The sequence below is a fragment of the Caloenas nicobarica genome, chromosome 5, assembly GCF_036013445.1.
Source record: "Caloenas nicobarica isolate bCalNic1 chromosome 5, bCalNic1.hap1, whole genome shotgun sequence".
Taxonomy (NCBI): Eukaryota; Metazoa; Chordata; class Aves; order Columbiformes; family Columbidae; genus Caloenas; species Caloenas nicobarica.
Genome location: NC_088249.1, coordinates 43,363,724 through 43,382,107, shown reverse-complemented (window position 1 = coordinate 43,382,107; position 18,384 = coordinate 43,363,724). Strand labels below are relative to the sequence as shown.

General features: G+C 43.7%; 1 protein-coding gene across 2 annotated transcripts; it reads right to left on the bottom strand.

The window, feature by feature from the left end:
- Nucleotides 1-929: 929 nt before the first annotated feature.
- Nucleotides 930-15,751, bottom strand: SYT13 (synaptotagmin 13). 2 transcript variants are annotated; one of them, XM_065636695.1, is made up of 6 exons: nt 15,569-15,751; nt 10,266-10,488; nt 8,265-8,405; nt 6,344-6,657; nt 1,508-1,637; nt 930-1,234 (listed from the first exon to the last, which is right to left on the bottom strand). In XM_065636695.1, exons 1-6 carry the CDS (start codon nt 15,749-15,751, stop codon nt 930-932), a joined length of 1,296 nt encoding a protein of 431 aa, XP_065492767.1. The 2 variants fall into 2 exon arrangements, with proteins under 2 accessions (XP_065492767.1, XP_065492768.1); XM_065636696.1 differs by having other exon boundaries at nt 8,265-8,399.
- Nucleotides 15,752-18,384: the final 2,633 nt, after the last annotated feature.

Genomic DNA, 18,384 nt, shown 5'->3' with positions numbered 1-18,384 from the left:
GTCTTAGATGTTGCCTGGAATATAACTGGAGTATTTGAAATTTTCTAGCTCAGAAAAACCCAAGCAGAAAAGATGGGAGTAAGCAGAAAGATTTGGTCCAGGTTTTTGGAAATAACATCAACAATAGCTTTTATCCATGTTTAGGGTCTTACTGGGTGACACCACAGAAAGATACAGGTATTCTGCTAAAGGATCCTGAAACATATTTTCAGCAGTTTTCATGAATCCTAAATACAAGGTATGAAACATTCCAGGAAATAAAAGTGAAGGAAGGTATTTGATTTCTTGTTTGGCAGTGTTTGCTTCAAAGGCTACACAGGATGATAGTGTTGACTGTCTCGCTCTCTCTTCTTCCTCTGTTCTCTCCCTTAGTTCTGTTATCTTTCTCTAGGTATCCATCTACTGCATGCTGGCTTCACTCTCTCATACTGATGCTTTGGGTTTGCAGTGACAGTTTTGTGATCTTCATTTCTCACAGCCTTGTAAAGTATTATGAAAAACAGTGACTGGTAAAACATCTGCCACGTATTTGTGATTATGGAGCCAGCACTCATCAAGGGACTTGGATGACGGTGCCAGATGTCAAGGAGTGGCTTACATTTCCATGATACTTTTGCTCCCCTCTGCTTCTCCACAGAAACAGAGACCTCGCAGAAATGACACTGGGCAGGCTAATAAAACCAATTCAAATCATCCAGGCAACCAAATCCCTTGTTTGTGAGAACCACTTGAGGTGGGTGATTGTCCTTTAAATACGTTTTCCAGACAGTTTCCCTGGCTAGGATGAAGCAGGAAAATCAGAGAAGGTAGTGTAAGACGAATGCCGTGCCAAGCAACTTTGTAGAGGGGAAGGTGGAAGGTGAAATGCAGCTTATTCCTTCAGGCTCAGAGACCTGGTGGAAATCTGGTTGGCAGTAATCATGATGAGCCTACATGTGGAGCTGGTGCCACATGGCTATCTGTCTCCTGGGGTTCCTCAGCATTTCTTCCCAGTGGTTCCTCTCTGTGCCCGTGACGTGCAAGCCCAGGCTGCACTTGCCAAGCACGTGGCTCTGCCCAGCACCATCCTGGCTCAGCATTTCCAGCTCTACACTGGAAGCACGCAGGAGCTCGTGAGGCACCTCGAACATGATCATCTCATTCCACACAGGGTTGATCTTGTGTTTTGCACGTTTGGTCTGCTTCTTCTTCAGCTTCAAGGACTGATGCCTCAATGTCACCTTGACAGAAACATCTGTATAGGAAGTTGAGAGAGACACCATATTAATGAGTATGCAACAAAATACATGCAAGAGAATTTTAACTGGTGCCATCAGACTGAGAGAACATAAGAAACATTGATCTTGAGGGGGTTGGTTTTAACTTTTTAGAAATTATTCAGATCTCTTTGGCTTTCTAAACCAAACATCTATATTTTTTTTCTGCCAAAGACCACCCTTCCCACTTTATTTCTAGATTTCCATAATAGCAGAAACAAGAGTCTCTGTTTTCTTGCTATTCTACTCACCATTGCCAAGTAGATCTTTCAGCTGCTTGGAATGGAGATTTTTAGCCTTAATAATCACCACCAGCAGGCGGTTAGCTGCTGGCAGGTAGCTGATAGAGAGCAGAACCTCTCCATGGCCTGTAGATGGCTCCTGGAAATGGAGACACAGGAAGGGTTAATTTTTTATACAATCTTGGCTGTAACATTAGGAAAACTAAATAGTACAAGGTGATGAGTGGACAGTTGTGAACCAACCAGGCTGTGTCCCTGTCATTGTACAGGAGATCTTTCCAGTTACACTGGATGAGAATGAACCTGGCAAAGATATCTGAGAGGACTCCTCCACTCACGAGTCCTTGATCATGCCAGTTACTGCTTGCTTTTCTCACTGGAGAGTAACTGCTTCCCAACATCTCCTTTTAGTGTAATATTTAGTCAGAAGAAGAGGATTTGAGGCTGAACTACACACAAGCAGTCAGATACCCCTTTTCTGAGAGGTTATTTTTTATATCCCCTACTTCCATTCTTGCTTTTCATAACTCACTCTTCATTTCAGCTTCTCTTTCTGTGAGGAGGCTCTGACCAGAAGTGGATCCCAGTCCACACTGCCTGGCAGGAGTGTAGGGCTCCCTGGGAAAGAGTGGGTGATTCCCGGGGCTGTGCCACACAGACAGATCCTGGAACTGGAGTTGAACCTTCTCTGACAGACACCCTTAGCTGGTACGGGAAAACCCAGTCAGCCTGAAATCCTCCATGAGCTTGGCACAGCACTTTATAGAATGTCCCGAGTTGGAAGGGACTCACAAGGATCATCGAGTCCAACCCCTGTCTCTGCATATGACAACCCCACAGTCCACACCACGTGTCTGAGGGCGTTGTCCAGTCTCGAACACTGTCAGGCTTGGGGCCGTGACAACTTTCTGGGGAGCCTGTTCCAGTGCTCAAGAGGTTCCCTGGGGAGGTAGTCATGGCCCCACGCCTGGCATTTTCTCTTTCTTTCTAGCCTGTCTTCCCTCAGACCTGTGAGCAGCATTCCCTGCCACCACTGCGGGTTTCCTCAGGGGCAAACACTCTGAACCATCAGGCCCTCGCTTCGGCGGGCAACACTTTCCTTTTTCTTCTTTTCTTTTTCTTTTCTTTTCTTTTCTTTTCTTTTCTTTTCTTTTCTTTTCTTTTCTTTTCTTTTCTTTTCTTCTTTTCTTTTCTTTTCTCTTCTTTTCTTTTCTTTTCTTTTCTCTTCTTTTCTCTTTTCTTTCCTCTTCTCTCTTCTCTTCTCTTCTCTTCTCTTCTCTTCTCTTCTCTTCTCTTCTCTTCTCTTCTCTTCTCTTCTCTTCTCTTCTCTTCTCTTCTCTTCTCTTCTCTTCTCTTCTCTTCTCTTCTCTTCTCTCTCCTCCCCTCCCTTCCCCTCCCCTCCCCTCCCCTCCCCTCCCCTCCCCTTTCCTCCCCTTCCCTTCCCTTCCCTTCCCTTCCCTTCCCTTCCCTCCCCTTCCCTTCCCTTCTTTTCCTTATTCCATTCTTCCCATTAGTGATGGACCTCTTATCCTCCTGACCTTTCTCCCCTTCCTTCCTTCTTGCCCTGAACAAGCACCTGGGAAGCAGAGGGACAGGAGCACAGGGCCCTTCGCTCTCCCCTGGGAGAGCAGTGGCCATTTCCTCCTGAGAGCAGGCGCAAAGGAGAGAAAGTCCCCACCGGTGTGTGCAGAGCTGCCAGCCTGCGGCGAGGGCCAAAAGGGGAGCAGCTAGTCTCTCAGCGAGTAGGAGCTTGTGACAGAAATCTGGTTTAGTGCGAGGTTAATGACCCAGAAGAGTCCCCGAAAGCCAATGTCAATTCAATAGACTCCCTTTGGACTCCTTAGCATGATCTACACGCTTTAGGACAGACAGCCCTTCTCCAGGCCATTTCTGTGCCCTGCACTCTCGCTTCTAAGCGAGCCATAAATATTTCAAATTAAGTTTTCACCCGGTTACTTGCAACAGGCAAGGACAGGCCCCCGTGTGCCTTGCATGAGCTGATTGAGTCTCCAGAAAACATGGCTGTCATCGCTGTCTGGTTTGAATGACTTATTTGTCGTGCACAAATCAGGTGGGAGGCCATTAGCAAGGAAGCCTGAAATTCAATCCCAAAGCAACCCAAGTAAATCTTTTCTTCATGCACTCAGGTAGCAACAAAGGGCTTGTATGCGTTTGTCTTACATAAATCCTATCCTAAATCTAAGTGGATGTTAAAAATCCCCACACATAAAAACAGAGGCAAATCCAAATGGCTGTATGTCCACTACAAAAGAATAAGTGTTTGTACATGGAGGGACAAGTACAAATACTGCCTCAATACTAAAGCACAGTTCAGGCAAGTCATAAGCTGCTTTTATTTATTTATCCATTCTACAGTTCACCAGGTCTCAGTCTATACCTCTTGGCTAGAATTTGGTTCCTGTAGCTCCAGGCACTAATAGATAAAGTGGAGATTGGGGTGGCAAGGCTCTGTAAAGGGGACTACACACACGCACACATTGTGCACACATGTCACATCTTGTGTTTATGGCCTTCTAGCCTCTAATATTCTGATCAAGTTTTTGACCAGCCAGTATTCACATGAACCCAAAACCTACAATGGTTGGTGTCTGCTGGGGTTTTGCATGAAGAGACCAAGCCAGAGGTACGTTTCCTTCCCCCTCCTTCTGGGTTTTGTTTGGGTCTTTGTTGTTTTTTTTGTTTGTTTGTTTTATTTTTCCTATTAAATCCCTAACCTGCACTTTGTGCTGCAACCTTGCAAATTCACATAACGACTAGAGCTTTAGTCTTCCTTTCTGTGCGATAAGGATAAAAAGCATCAGGGGGTCATCAATGAATTACGTGTGCAGGGCACTGTGAAGTCACAAAAGGAAGGTGCTGTGCAAGGAGCAACTATCATCACTGTCATTAGCAAAGCAGTGGGAGGAAAAGAAGACAAGATAAGGATATCAGTCTGCAATATCTATGCTTTGCATTGCTCACAGGACTTCATGAATTCCTGAATACTAATTACATTATCTGGTTAGCTGTAAGCTGCTCTCTGAGCTCCTTCCCTTGTGTGTGGGAGATTTACTGGGAAGGCAGGAATGACATTTCTGCCGCTTGTGGCTTTTCAAGGAAATGTCAGACTTTAAACAAAGCCCAGTGACTTTGTTCCTGGATGGATGCTGTCAAAAATAGCTCCTCTTTTTTTTTTTTTTCTTTTTTGATCATCTCTTCCTCATTCTCTCCTGCTCTGCTGCTCTATGAATGATTCAGGATATAAGCTATCTGTGTAACGGTTGGCTCTCTCAGGTCCCAGATGACGCAAATTCAGCTTTCACTGCACATCCTCAGCTCAAACTGGGGCACTGTTCAGCAGTACTGTTAGTGTTAACCTTGTGCTGTCAGCATGCAGAAGAAATGAATGCTGCCCTGTTTATATGCACAGTTGTGAAACTGGACAAAGGCAGAGTACCCAGTGTGTCAGGACTCCATCAGGTGTACTTGAGTGATAACTGACTATTGCTGTGAACAGGCTGTTCCTTGGGTATCGCTTGCAAAGCAGATACTACAGTAGATTAGGGGGATGCAGGGCCTCCATCTATCTCAGTTTAGGAATTTAAATCATTATCTTGGAATAATTACTTTTGGACATATCTTTTTGCAGCAGTGGACTGGGAATTCAGTTCAATTTACAGCAATTAGGCAAATATTTAGCTTTGTGCTTGAAGTTTATTAAACTATTCAGATCACCCATTTATTTCTGCTGCCTTTCTCTCTGCCAGAGGTTTTTCAGAGTGGCCAGCCTAATCAGCATTCAAGTGGCAATCAGATAAATTAGCATTATTGGAAATTAGAAATGCTAACTCTGTACTCTGTGTCTGGCCAACTCAGTGGAGAGCCCTCACCCCTGACAGTGACACGCAATCATTTATTTCAGCACGCTTAGTGACAACGCTGTTGTTGTTTTGCATTGCTCACCGTGTACCATACCAGAGTACAATAGGTACCTGTTTGTAGTGATGTAGTAGCAACAACAGCAGTGCCCTACTGCCATGTTGTTAAGTGTATTGCTGCTGCTATAAGAATAATCTAGTTCATGGCGGGGAAAACACTCCTGAAGAAACGTGCAACAATTTAGTGCACACAAAGCATCTCCTGTACCTGCATCAAATACCATTGGGATCTTTCTTTCTATTTTCCCTGCCTGTGCAGCCAGGAAGGGGTGGATAAGGAAGCAAAGGGACGTTTTGATGTTTAAGTAAACCGACACAATGCAATGAATCATATTTTGACTTCTCCAAGAATGAATAGTACTGCTGAATCGATCCCAGTAAGGATAAGTGGTCTTCAGTCAAACATTTCATTCCCAACAATGTATTTCACTCCTAGCTTAGAGCTCCCCGAGGTGCCACTGTATGCCCTACCCACAGCCAGAGTCCCTCTGTCCTGCTCTGTAGGCACTCCCTGGATTTTCAGCTCTTGCCACTACTATCCTGCATCGCTAATTCACAGAACCTCACGTAACTTCTTCTAGACATAGGCTTTGAATTACAAATATCAGCGTCAGATTGTCATGTAATTGAGTAAGGAGGAGAGGGAGTTTTGACACGTCTTAACTGTCAGGAGCTGTAGATGGAAGGGCTGGGTTGATGGGCCTTTGATTGCTTTCTGAAATGGTTAGCTACAGACCAACAAAGAGCAGTGCTGAGTGACCTCTGCAGTCACACATCACCCCTCTAAACCTGGCTCCAAACAAATAAAGCCACCCACTGACAGGCAGCTGTCTTGGAAGAGGGCTTCTCTTGTCTGAACAATTAATCATTAGAGTTTCTGTACTACAGATACAAACTCAGTCCATACCTTCTCTGGGGTCTTTAGCCTTTGCCACTGGGCCACCCCAAAGGACTCCTCCATGTTAGCAAGGCCCAGTTTGAGTTCGCCCACAATGCTGTGTCTGGAGAACTTGTCGCAGTTTCTCAGTGTGAGAGTCAGTGTCCCCTCTGGCATGTCCTCCTCTGTTAATGGGAATCTCAGGACCTCCTCCCAGAGGGTGTGAAGCATTTTCTTCTTCAGCTCTGTCTGGGCCTCAGCAACACCGGACTTGCTCACCAGTGTGCCCAGTATGTAGCAATGGCAGCCAGCATCTTGGTCCCCACTCATTCTGCCATGCATAGCTGGAAAAGAAAGATTGACTGTAAGGACCTTTCATAAAACACAGCCCTGAAATATCTGTGTCTTAATTGCTTATTGCATGAGAGCCATAAAATAAAACAGCTGCATAGACATTGACCCCTGTTCCTGCTTGCACAGGGCAGATTAACCCGTGAGCCCGTGCTCTGGTATTTTCCTCATGCTGCACATTGTCCTTGTCTTTCTGCCACGGCAGAAGGATCTGTTAGTGTTTGGGAGCCCAGCAGCTGAGTTTAAGGAAACATGCTCTGTTGAAAGCAGCAATGAGATGAGACACCGCATGGCACAGGGATGGACAGCTCTCATTTACTTTTACCTTGGCATACAAAGAAAGCTTCTTACAAGAGCTTTAAAAACAGGATGGTCAGTCACAGACGTGAGAGACGGGCAAGACCTCCCTACTGGCACACATCCACCCCTGCAAGCCAGGATGGGATGCAGGTTTTACATGCTGCTTGTCCAGCCTCTGGTAAAAGATTCCTCCTGAAGCCATCCCACAGCCCAAAAGATCTGTGTCAAGAGACATTCACCCCTGATTTTATATCCCTTTTATGTTGAAAAGTCTGGAGCGTGAATCACATTTCATACTCCAGTTGCATCATCAGAGTTGTGCTGCCATCTCCACAGCAAGAGGAGCATGTCTTCCTCTGAGGGGTCATGAAATAGAATGTCTTTATGGGCAAAATTGAAGTCCTCTCTGCAGCCACTCCGAGGACAGCTGCTCCTGAGCTTCCAGGTCCTATGGTTCACAGGAGTCTCCTGGTTTCTTGGGGGAGCAGAGCTGCGGAGCAGAGCTGGATCCTGCCCGGGTGTCAGTGGGGCACCCATGGAGGAGCACGCGTGCAGGAGAGCCAGGGTGGCATCCCACAGGCACGGGTGTCCACCCCAGAGGGGAGCTGTGGCTTGCTGCTGGCAGGCGGCCCACAGCAGCAGCTGCCATTTAGCACCCCTTCAATTCTCGCTTCAGAGGGTGTGATTTGATTAGGCTTCCACAGAGATCTGCACTGTGCATGAATTATTCAGTCAGCTTATTTTACTTTCCCAGAGGAACTGATGGTGCTCCAGCCCTGAGCAGAGAAGCTGTTACAGTTGTCAGTTCCCACTTCAGAGAGTGACACAGAGCCTGGCTGCCTGGCCAGGCGCAGCCACAGGGACCTTCCTCAGTGGCCGACAAGGTAAGTCTGCTATCTCCAGCTCAGCCCTTGACTTGTGGCGGAGACAGTAGGGAGTGGGTCATGTTGAAGAATGAAAGTTATAGAGAGAAGGGAGATAGCCCTGCCCCCAAAGGAAAAAAATAAAAAAGAAAGAGGTTGCTTTGCACCATGTTTGGGACTGGAGGAGCCCATCCTGGTCCCTGGCTTTGGCTTTTGAGCTGTGCAAACAATTGTTCCCAAGCCATGCCTTGCATAGTCACTTCAAACCACGACATTTCCAGATATTTCTATTCTGCAAGCCCAGAACCAATGAAACATCCAGTGGTCCTGGGGTCGCATGTTGATTTTAAAGGCAGGAGGGGACCTCTCTGTGAAATCAACAGATGCCTTGTACCCTCCAGATGGAGAACCACCAGTGGAAGACCTCTGCCCCTTACCTTCCAGAAGGGTCACACGCAGCTCAGCTTTTTGTTGATCATATGCAAGGGAGTAGCGCAGCTCAGGGGCCTGGTTACAGCTCGCTGCCCTCTCGGGGTTCAAGTGCTCCGTGACACACACGTCCTTTACCACACCTGGAACTGAAATAACCCCTTTAGCAAGCAGGTCTTCACCTTCCAAGGAAAACAAATCCACCCTGCCTTGACTTGACTTTTCTAAATGTCTTACTATTCCTGCACCTTGTATGCAGGAATATAATTTGTGTTCCTTCCTCCACCCTCAACATATATCCTTTTTGCTCTGTCTTCTCACTTCCAGCTCTTGCTACAGCATTTGGACAAGCCTTCTGCTCTCTACCACCTTGTGCTCTAAGATGGTTCACGCACTTGCTCTTTCACCTTATGCCTAGGCCAAGGTGTCTAAACTACACTCATTACTTGTAATATTGTTTCATATAATTTTTAACTCGCGTTGGTGAATTAAATCTTATGTTCCCTGGAATGAGAACTTGAATCTGCTTTTGAGCTGCCATGCAACTCTGCATTGGTTCAGATCTCTTTTAAATTTTAACAATACAGTCTTTGTCATGCAGAAGATGTCTATTTTCATAGTGTTTGACCAGGTTGAAGATAATGAACATAGGAAGCTGTGAGGCAGTTTCTCCACATGTGATTTTGAAGCTTAGCACGTATTTCATACTGAAATAAAGCAAGCTGCAAGACTAAAAGAGAAGCCACAGCTTTTTCTCATCAGAAGCTGTTATCTGCAAGGTCAGTTCTGACTCACACAGAAAACAGTAGTGGGACCAGCCACAGTCCAGACCAGTTCAACATGACACCAAAAGGCGAATGCAACAATTCTTGCTTTATTTTCGGTAACACTTGAGCTCTGAAATCAGTCACAGCAGGAAGCAAACTCGCTTGTGCGACTAGCAGTACAGAGAGGCTCTTAGATCAACACACTTATATAAAGCTTTAGCCTACATGCAGCCACCATCCTTCAGCCTCTCCACCCTATAATCTTCTCCCTGACATGTGAGGATGTGGCGCAGACAGTCTCTTCCTCCAACGCAGCTGCTTCCCATGGTACTTTCTTTTCCATACTCAAAAGTCTCAGGGTGGAAGGGCGAATGTAGCAATTGTCCTCCCAAAAGGAAAAAAATATAATCTCTAGTAATTTAAAAAAACTAGAAAGAGTTTTCTGAAAAAAAATTATAACAGATGGCATTATGTCTCTGGCAAACCTTCAGGAAGGTTTTATTAATGTGGTAGCCAGAAGAGTTAAAAGGCAGCTGTGAAGGTAAAAATCAGTATGGAAGCAACTCAGACATGCTGCCAGATGTATATAATTATCATTGCATTTTCTCCCGGGCTCCAGGAATCTTATGTTCCAGGCTTTGGCATGTTACCCTTTGGGCTGGCTGGAAAACAAGAACTGCATTTGGCAAAAATGTCTGAGGTGTCAGCCTTTGGTTTCACTGCACATTACAACAAGCCAAGACCATCTCACCGAACTGTTGGAAAAAAAGCAGTAGAGAAAATTAAGCACAAGATTGAACCCCTGCTGCCGAAGTCCCTGACAAGGACAGTTACTGGAGAGGTGGCATTTGTCCTGGAGGAGATACCCTGCCTAGTTCTGGCCAGATATTTCAGCCGTGGTCTGTCAACTGCTTTCAGTAAAGCTACACTAAATACATGTTTTTCTACAAAATGTCTGCTTCCAGTGAGATGGATTCTTCAAAATAAAAGATGTTTAGGTAAAAAAAAAAAAAAAATCAACCAGACACAACTACAGCTTTGTTATCCGAATGTCATTATGAACTCCATGACTACCACTGCTACTTTTCTACTCACTTATGATGCCAATGATAAGACAGTGAAAAGAACCCCATGTATTTATTTTCACATTTATTTCTCTAACTACAACCACATTATGCTCAGAAGGATTACTGATCTACACCTAGAAAAGCAGTTGTTGGTTTGAAGACCAAATGCTCCTACCGTTTTGAGGGAGAACAAACAGCTCTTCATTGACTTGTATCTTCATCCTGCTCTCATCCAAACCAGTATGTTTTCCAGCATCTGGTTCTTCTGTTGTCTTCAGGGAGTACTGTGTGTAGTTAACAATTTCAGGTGAAGTTACTACTGGTTTGGGGCCATAAATGTTCGGAAACTTCAGGAGTGCTCGAGGCTGGACTGGCTCTGCAGTTTTCTTAACGTTGAACTGAAAATTAAAAACTTGTTACTTTGCACTAATTAGACTAATTCTTCTGATTCTCTTAATGTTAAATGAGCTGAGACAAAGGGAGAAAATACAGTGCCTCTGATCATTCTTACCATCATTGTTTCTTGGGTTTTAGAAACCATTGCCTGCATGTTCAGAGATTTTCTTATCAAAGCTGACACCTTTCTACCTGGTGTATGTCTTTTCAGATTTATGCCTCTACAGATGTTTGGTTGCCATGAAAAAAAGATATGTCCTTGTTGTTCGATTATTCCTCTGTTCCTGTATCAGTTAATCCTTCTTTTCTAAGTCTGTTTTCTCTTAGCATAGAAACCAACCATGAAGTTCATTTTGCTGTGATTGAGGTATGGTATTTTTTACCCTGATGTTTGAAGTCAAATCCAAGATCAAGAGAGTATAGCTACCCACAGATTTAATAACATTTTATGTGAGTATGTAGTAAGCACTGGAAAAGCAAAGGTGTGGCTCATACAGCCACTCTAGGCTAGTATGACCATGGTGTAACAAGACAAAGGAGAACTGGTTGAACAAATGAGCCCTGCAATGGCAAACCAGAAGTAGTTGATTCAGTGGTCATCTCAGCCTCTTGGACTACCTCTTGGCTCCACCTGACCCTCAAATACACATTTCCCTTTTATTATACTAAGTTTGATCTTAAAATTTATGTCCGAGTTTGATATTAACATTTTGATCCCCTGCTGAATCATTAACATGGAATGAGCAGAAGAACCTGAAAGACTATGTAATGCTCAGGCAGCCCAAGCAAAGTTTGTCACAAATGCATTACTGTTCTCCCAAAACAATGAAAAATATTTTAGTGGAATACAACACTCCTCTTTTCCTTATGTCCCAAGAAAGAATCCTGTCTGCTTACAACTGAAATAATTCTTGATTCATTTATATTTGGATTCATCAATGGGAAAGAACAAAAGCTGACTAGTAAATGACCCCAACCCTTGCAACAGATTTAATTAATGTTTCCAGAACACGCAAGACAAAAAGCAGAAGTAAAACTGCCGTTTTGGTTGATTATTGTGCAGTGGGATTCTCTCCAACCCTGCTGCCTGCCAACCTATTCTGTGTTAAGTTCAGATCAAAGGTAGAGCCAGAAAATGTTCATAATTGTAATTAAATTTTTTCATTAGTCTCATTGTTTCCTGTTAATAATGAATGTAGATGATGCCATGAAGCACTTGTCTGTGTTGGGACTTTGTGGTCCCAGTTCACGTGTCCTGAGGGAGAATACCTATTCCTCAAAAAATAGAGCTGAAGAAAGAGAGCTGTCTTGGACTTTTAGCTTTTTAGTCATCCTCTACTTACAGAGATCATAGCACTATGGTTACATGCACTTGGCAGTGGTAAAGAACTAAATAGGTCAGCGACTCCGTCTTCCCAAGGCAGCCAGTGCATCAGTGTTTACGAAGACTACTATGTAACACAGCATTTTGTCTTGTCTAAATTTAGGGGCTTTGAAAGAGAAGTGGGTTGAGAAAGAAAGACATCACTGTGTGCAGATTCCCACCTAGAATTTAGCCGAGTTCAGATATTATGTAAGACATATGGTGTGGGTCTGTAAGTGAGATCCCGCTTTTAGAGATATGAGCCTCATCAGTCCTAAAATACATGGGAAATTTGAAGTTACTCATATAAACCTTAAATGCAGTTTTCCATTCTTCTAAAATTAAAGCAGACCAACAAAGTGAAGAATGTTAGGAATCACTACACAACGGCTTGAAAAAACAGGTTGCTTTTGTTCCTTTTTGTTGCTCCCGACACGCATACAGTGCCTACCATGCTGGTCAGTCTCTGCTGTTCCTTCTCTCCTGTATAAGGCTGTTGTCCTACCAGTCACTGACTGTGATACCAGGGCAGTGTGCCTGCATTGCTGTGTGCTGCTAGCACATGAAGCACTTTGGGATCCTTTGAGAAGAAAAACACCATACAAAGGTGAGTTGCTGTTAGCACAATCTTTTCTTGTACTTGCTAAAAGCCAGACATTTGGTCAGGAAATCCATCAGCACACAGCAAATAGAGCTTCACTGGGTCTAAATATTCCTCTTGTCTGTCTGCTCTACAGAATTAGAGATGAGAGACATATGCGAGCACAGTGGGACTAGCTCACCCCCTCTTCCAACTGCATCTGCCTCTGTTTATTATTTTTGCTGCCAGCTCTGTTCTCCAGTGCTGTCTGCTAATCTAGTTCATAGCGGTGCCCTACGGAAGTTCCCTTTGCAAACCAGCAGCAGTATCTTAAAGAGATGAGCAGAAGACTTCAGATAGTTCTGCATAAAACATGTGAAAGCAAAGAAACCGAAAGTAGCGAGGAGGCTGCAACAGATCCTTCTGGGTCCCTGCCCAGTGTCACTCAAACAATGCACCAGATTGTTGCCACTGCTGAATGCATTTAGGAATGTTCATTCTGCATGCTTTGCCGAGACTTTGCAGATATACAGTGGGCTTTAATTGTTCTGCAGATGTATCTTTGTGTTTGAACGCTTCCTCCTCACATATGCATGGCATGTCCATGGGGAGCCTCTGTCTATCGCACATAAAAGCATCACTGTCATGGGAGACATGCCAAGTCAATAAAATGCAGTCTTGCTTCATCTTTCGTTTGTCATCTCTGTTTATCAGAATCAGTGGCCCTGACAGGCTTCAATAATTAAGTATGCCAAGCACTGGCTAGGACATACAGTGTACTAATGTAATCGGAAAAAAGTCCCAACAGGTCAATTTATAAACATAGACAGAGATGATAAAACTTCACAAGCTCAGAACTCAGTTTGAGATTAATTCCTTCAAGGTATATAGACTGATTCTGAATCAATGACGGCATAGGAGAAAACATGTTCCTGGCAAGAAAACTATTTTAATTGGAAAGAATTGTTAAACATACGGAATATGCAAACTAAGAACATTTTGCACTTTCTGTGACAGAATGTTCATTCAGCTGCTGTAATTTGGCCTTATTTCTTAAAAAAAAAACCCAAACCCAGTAACATTAGAAATAGTACTTCTAATGAGAAAGTCTACGATGCTAAAATAATACAATCACTCAGGTAATAATGATACACTGAGGGCAGGTTGAATAATTGGATCCCCTGTTGGTCAAATACTAGATTAAGTCACGGCAAAGGTTGATGAATGTAGAAATATCGTGAGGACCATAACCTAATGGCTGCTGGGTGCTGGAAGCTTAATTGGACTTCAGAGTGACTTAGTGCTTATTTCAGTGAGGCAAGTAGGGTGACACCCTGGAGGAAAAGCTCCAGGACGGATGAACACTTTTCCAAAATTTCACTAAAGGCTGTATAAAAAAAAAAAGTCCAGTCCAAGGATGGAGTTCAGGTAAATATTTGGGAGGTTTGTGAGCTTTAAGATTACAACAACAAAAACGTCTTGTAGAAATGGACTGATGGTGAAGTTATCTGTGGGTAGGGTTGTTCCGGACAACAGCTAGAAAAAAATGCTATGCAAAGTGACATGACTGTCAAAGTTACACACTTCTCATTCATTTTAACAGTAAACCTGGAAAAACTCAGCATTATTGCACATCCTTATATACAGGAGTTGGCAAATCCTCTCTATGGGTTAGAAAATACAAAAAAGAAGCCTGGAAAGGACATGACAAAGCTATCAAATGGGACAGCAGATGAAAATCATCCTAGGAAAATAGAAACAGATACTAGGAGGGATTCACCATGCTCATGGATGAACACTCAGAATTAGCAGCAATCTCTTGAGAAGTCCTAAGCTCGGTGTAGATGTTCATCCATGGTCAGTGGAGCCATCCTCCAGCAACCAGAAGCTCTGGTAATGTCATTCTGTGTATCTGCACCAGATCTTACAATACAATTAGTAGATTGGGTCATCTTTCCCGAGAACAAACTGCAAGAGGAGCATGAGGGTGCAAGGGCTCTTTTCTACTAAGACCCTAAGAGTGGTAGCCAGAGAGAGACTGAATGTATAACTGTAAACATTACAGAGAAGTTCAATTAGGACTCCTGCTACACTCTTTATAATACAAAAATAATAGGCAGCTCAGATAATTAAAAGGCAAACAAAGACTTACACAATGGATCACTGGCCTTTGGAACAGGCTGCTATGGCATAACATTTGGTTGAATGGCTAGATGAAAGCAAAAAGGACGTAGGCACATACAAACATCAAGAGCAACAACCAACAGGTGATACTTTCAGAGACTCCACAGTGCTATAGCTCATGCTAAAGACTGTAGTCAACCAAAGAAATAAGTCAAACATTTCCCTTTAAAGGAGGGCTTCCCATTAATAAGTATATCAGAAGGGTCCAATAGTTCTCCTTGTTCTCTCTTGCAATGAGCTCAGGAGTAAATCAGGGGTTTTTTTGATTCTAGCAAGAAAGAAAGACCTCACAGGTATGCCTGACATTATCCATGCTCCACATTGCTTCATAGTAAGTGAAAAAGCAATTCACAGTGTGATGAGACTGTCTGGTCATCACACTCTAGATTCTCACTTGCATTTTATTATCATTTCAATGACTCATTTTAACTTCACAGATAATTAATCTCCTCAGAGGGGTGGGGAGGAGGAGGGATGGTTTTCACAAGAAACCAGCTGTTGACAGGGAACTATCCTGTAGGAACCATAAGATGTCTGAATAGAGTTAGAGAAATAGCTGTTATAGGAGATCCCAGCAGGAGTCATCTCCTCTTTATAATGCTGCATGCCACCTGGTAAAGTACAGTCTTCTCTCCTCAGGAAATTATTTCCCTTGTGATCTAGCTTGACAGCTAAGCAGCATTTCCAGTCCTCCTCCCTTATTTTTGTAACTAGCAGCTTTATCTTTGGCAATGTGGCAGCTGTCTCCTGCTCCAGTAATTCTGTGGGTCAGCAAGCTCCTGTCTCTCTTTTTTCTGCAATTCTCCTCCCATTAACATGTCGTTACATCCTGAACACTGTAAGCAGATAAATAGGCAGCATAAATCACATGCTGATTAGCCTAGCAGACAAGTTGCATTCCCACCCTCTTCATTTAAAGAAAAATCACAGAGTAAATTAAGAGACTGTGTCTTACTTGCTGGACTGGCTGGAGCACACTGGGCTTAGTATTTTCTGTGTCCTCCTCTTGGTCCTTTTCTGAGAGTCCTTTCCCAGGTTGCTTGCATTTGCAGAAGCAGGTGAGACCGCAGAGGGCAAGGATGCTAGTTGCAGTCCCTAAGGTAGCCCCCAGGGCTATAACTGGGGCAGATAGAACCATTGTCCTGCACTGCGCAGGAACAAAAAGCACAGAAACCCTGTGACTCTTTCTTCTCCCTGGGAGAGCAGCTCTTGCACATCCACGCTGATTTCTAGCCTGGTTTCATTCTCCTTGGAAGTCTGAAAACAATTCTCTTGTGCAGCGAAGAAAAAGGGACCAATCTAGAGACAGGGATAAATCATCCACCTTTGCTAGGCAACAAGGCTACCTTTCTATCCTGCTGATGGGGTTTCTGCTCCAGGTCAGGTAGAGGAAATAGTGGTTGTGGTGCCTGCAATCTCCATATAGCTGTAAACAGGCAGTTTTCATTGAAGCCTGTTCTCCAGCTCCACTGGGAAAAGTCTGATGTGTGATAGAGAGGAAAGACGTCAGCAGAAGGGGCTGGGCCTTGCTAGCTAACTCACAGAAAGTGCATCCAAATGTTTGATCGACTCTCTAGCAATATTTCTGAGGGCTACCTTGCTAATTTAGTCAAGAGGCTGTTTTTTGCTGTCTTAAGGCAAAGATAGTGATTGCCAGAAGGTGCTGGCCTGAGAATCCCTGTTGTGATAGCATTGTACATATAATAGCAATATAGTCAAAGTAATGCCTGTGTGTAAGTCAGGCAAAACTTCGTAATTCTTCAGAAGCTGGGGAACAAACACATGCAAGAATTAAGCACTGTTCCACATCTCACCAGGTTCCCCTCAAGAAAGGGTCTGAACCTTTTGGAGCTGCTTTCTGTAGCGTCAATGCAGAGCAGCACTTCTATTTAAAAAGACAGCAGAAAATCCTATCAAACAAGACACACTGGCATATATGCTGCTTCCTCTGGAGAGGCTGAGAGAGCAAACAACATATGCTCAGTATTAGTCACACTGCTTACTACACTGGTGTCAGGCACTGGTCTGGTGAGCAGAATAGAAGAACCTACATGAATAGACCTGAAGGGCTACACGTCCATCTCAGTTTTCTCTGGAGGTGATGGAGTGATTAACTTTCCCTGACTCATTTATTTTTGTGTTATTTCTCAAACTGCCCAACTTGAGGAAGAGAATAAATTCCATCTTTTGATATGTTTCCTGTGACATGTACGACTGTTTCCCAAATATTTTACAAGGAGTACCTAGTGGACCAGTAGATCATTACAATTCTGGTTGTAGAAAGGTAGCAAGAGCTGCTCTCCCAGGGAGAAGAAAGAGTCACAGGGTTTCTGTGCTTTTTGTTCCTGCGCAGCACAGGACAATGGTTCTATCTGCCCCAGTTAATAGCCCTGGGGGCTACCTTAGGGACTGCAACTATATATCTGGTCCAGAGTGGAACTAGTAAGCAAGAAGCAAAATATTCCTTATAAGGCTCTGGAAAAAACACCCAGTTCTACTGGGAGTTTCTTTGTCTTTCTGTTTTGGAATACAGTTGATGCCTCTTGATGAGGAAAAAAAATGAACTATGTATACAGAAATGTTTGGAAATCCAGTTTTTATGATCTTTCTGCAGCTCAGGTTTTGCCATGGATTGTTTTTTTGGTTTTGTTTGTTTGTTTGTTTCTTTTGGGTTTTTTTTAATGTTTCACATCTTACTCATGACGACTCACTCAGCCTTTGTTCCATTATAGATGACATGTTCACCTGCCTGGCACAAAGCTTTCCTCACACATCTGACTCTCACTTTAATTGTTAAAGATTCCTCTTTAACACTGCAGCATCCTTATGGCTGCAGTGCACATTCTGTCATCTTGCCTTCTCCTCACTCTGCCAGGCTAGTCAGACAAACATCTTGCACCCTACTTCCAACACCCCATCAAGAACCACTATAGACTCCTTAAGCAAAGACAATCCCCCAATACACTGCCAAGCCCATGGAAACTGGCCTTTCAGCTCAGCCCACAAAAGCAAAGCCTTGAGCTTTGTCTTCTGCCTATACAAGAACATGGAAGTGGCCACACCATGCTGGACCACTATCACATCTCTTGCTGTGCTCAGTAGTGGGAAGAACATCACATAGTGGGGATTGAGAAATCTGGCTAAATGCTTCCTTTACTTCTTGCTCTTTGTGGCTCAGGAGCTTCCAAAGCCTTGAGTAGCATCCTTGTGCTTACCTCTGTTGCTCTGAAATTTTTCTGCCACAGTTCGACCATTGCAACAATTTGCTGACCTACCTAAAAACTACTTCATTCAGTCCGTAGTTGAACAGGCAACATTGTAATCATACGGCCACAAGGTCTTATCTTGAATTTGAAGAATGTACCATATTGTCACAGACTTCCACAACCACTAAAGAGCAGTAGAAGAGAGGAGAGTCTGAAAGAGGACAAAAAGGATGAACATACAGTTTAGATGCCTTTAGTTTCCTCCACAGAATGAGATCTTCCCCAAGGTGCTCATGAAATCTAACACAGCTAGATCAGAGGCCCCTGAGATTTGGAAACCATATGAAAAGGAAGAAGGTGCTGTTAAGGGTAGAATACATTGACAGAGATCTGGAATGGAGAAGGCATTCAGTCCATCCGTGAGATGCAATCTTCCTGTGCTTTCTACAAGCTGTTCTGAGAATTATATATAACAGAATGGTTTCACAGAGTGGTTTGGGTTGGGACCTTCAAAGATCATCTTTTATAGAATAAGCTGTGGAAGGAAGGCCACATTAAAATGTCT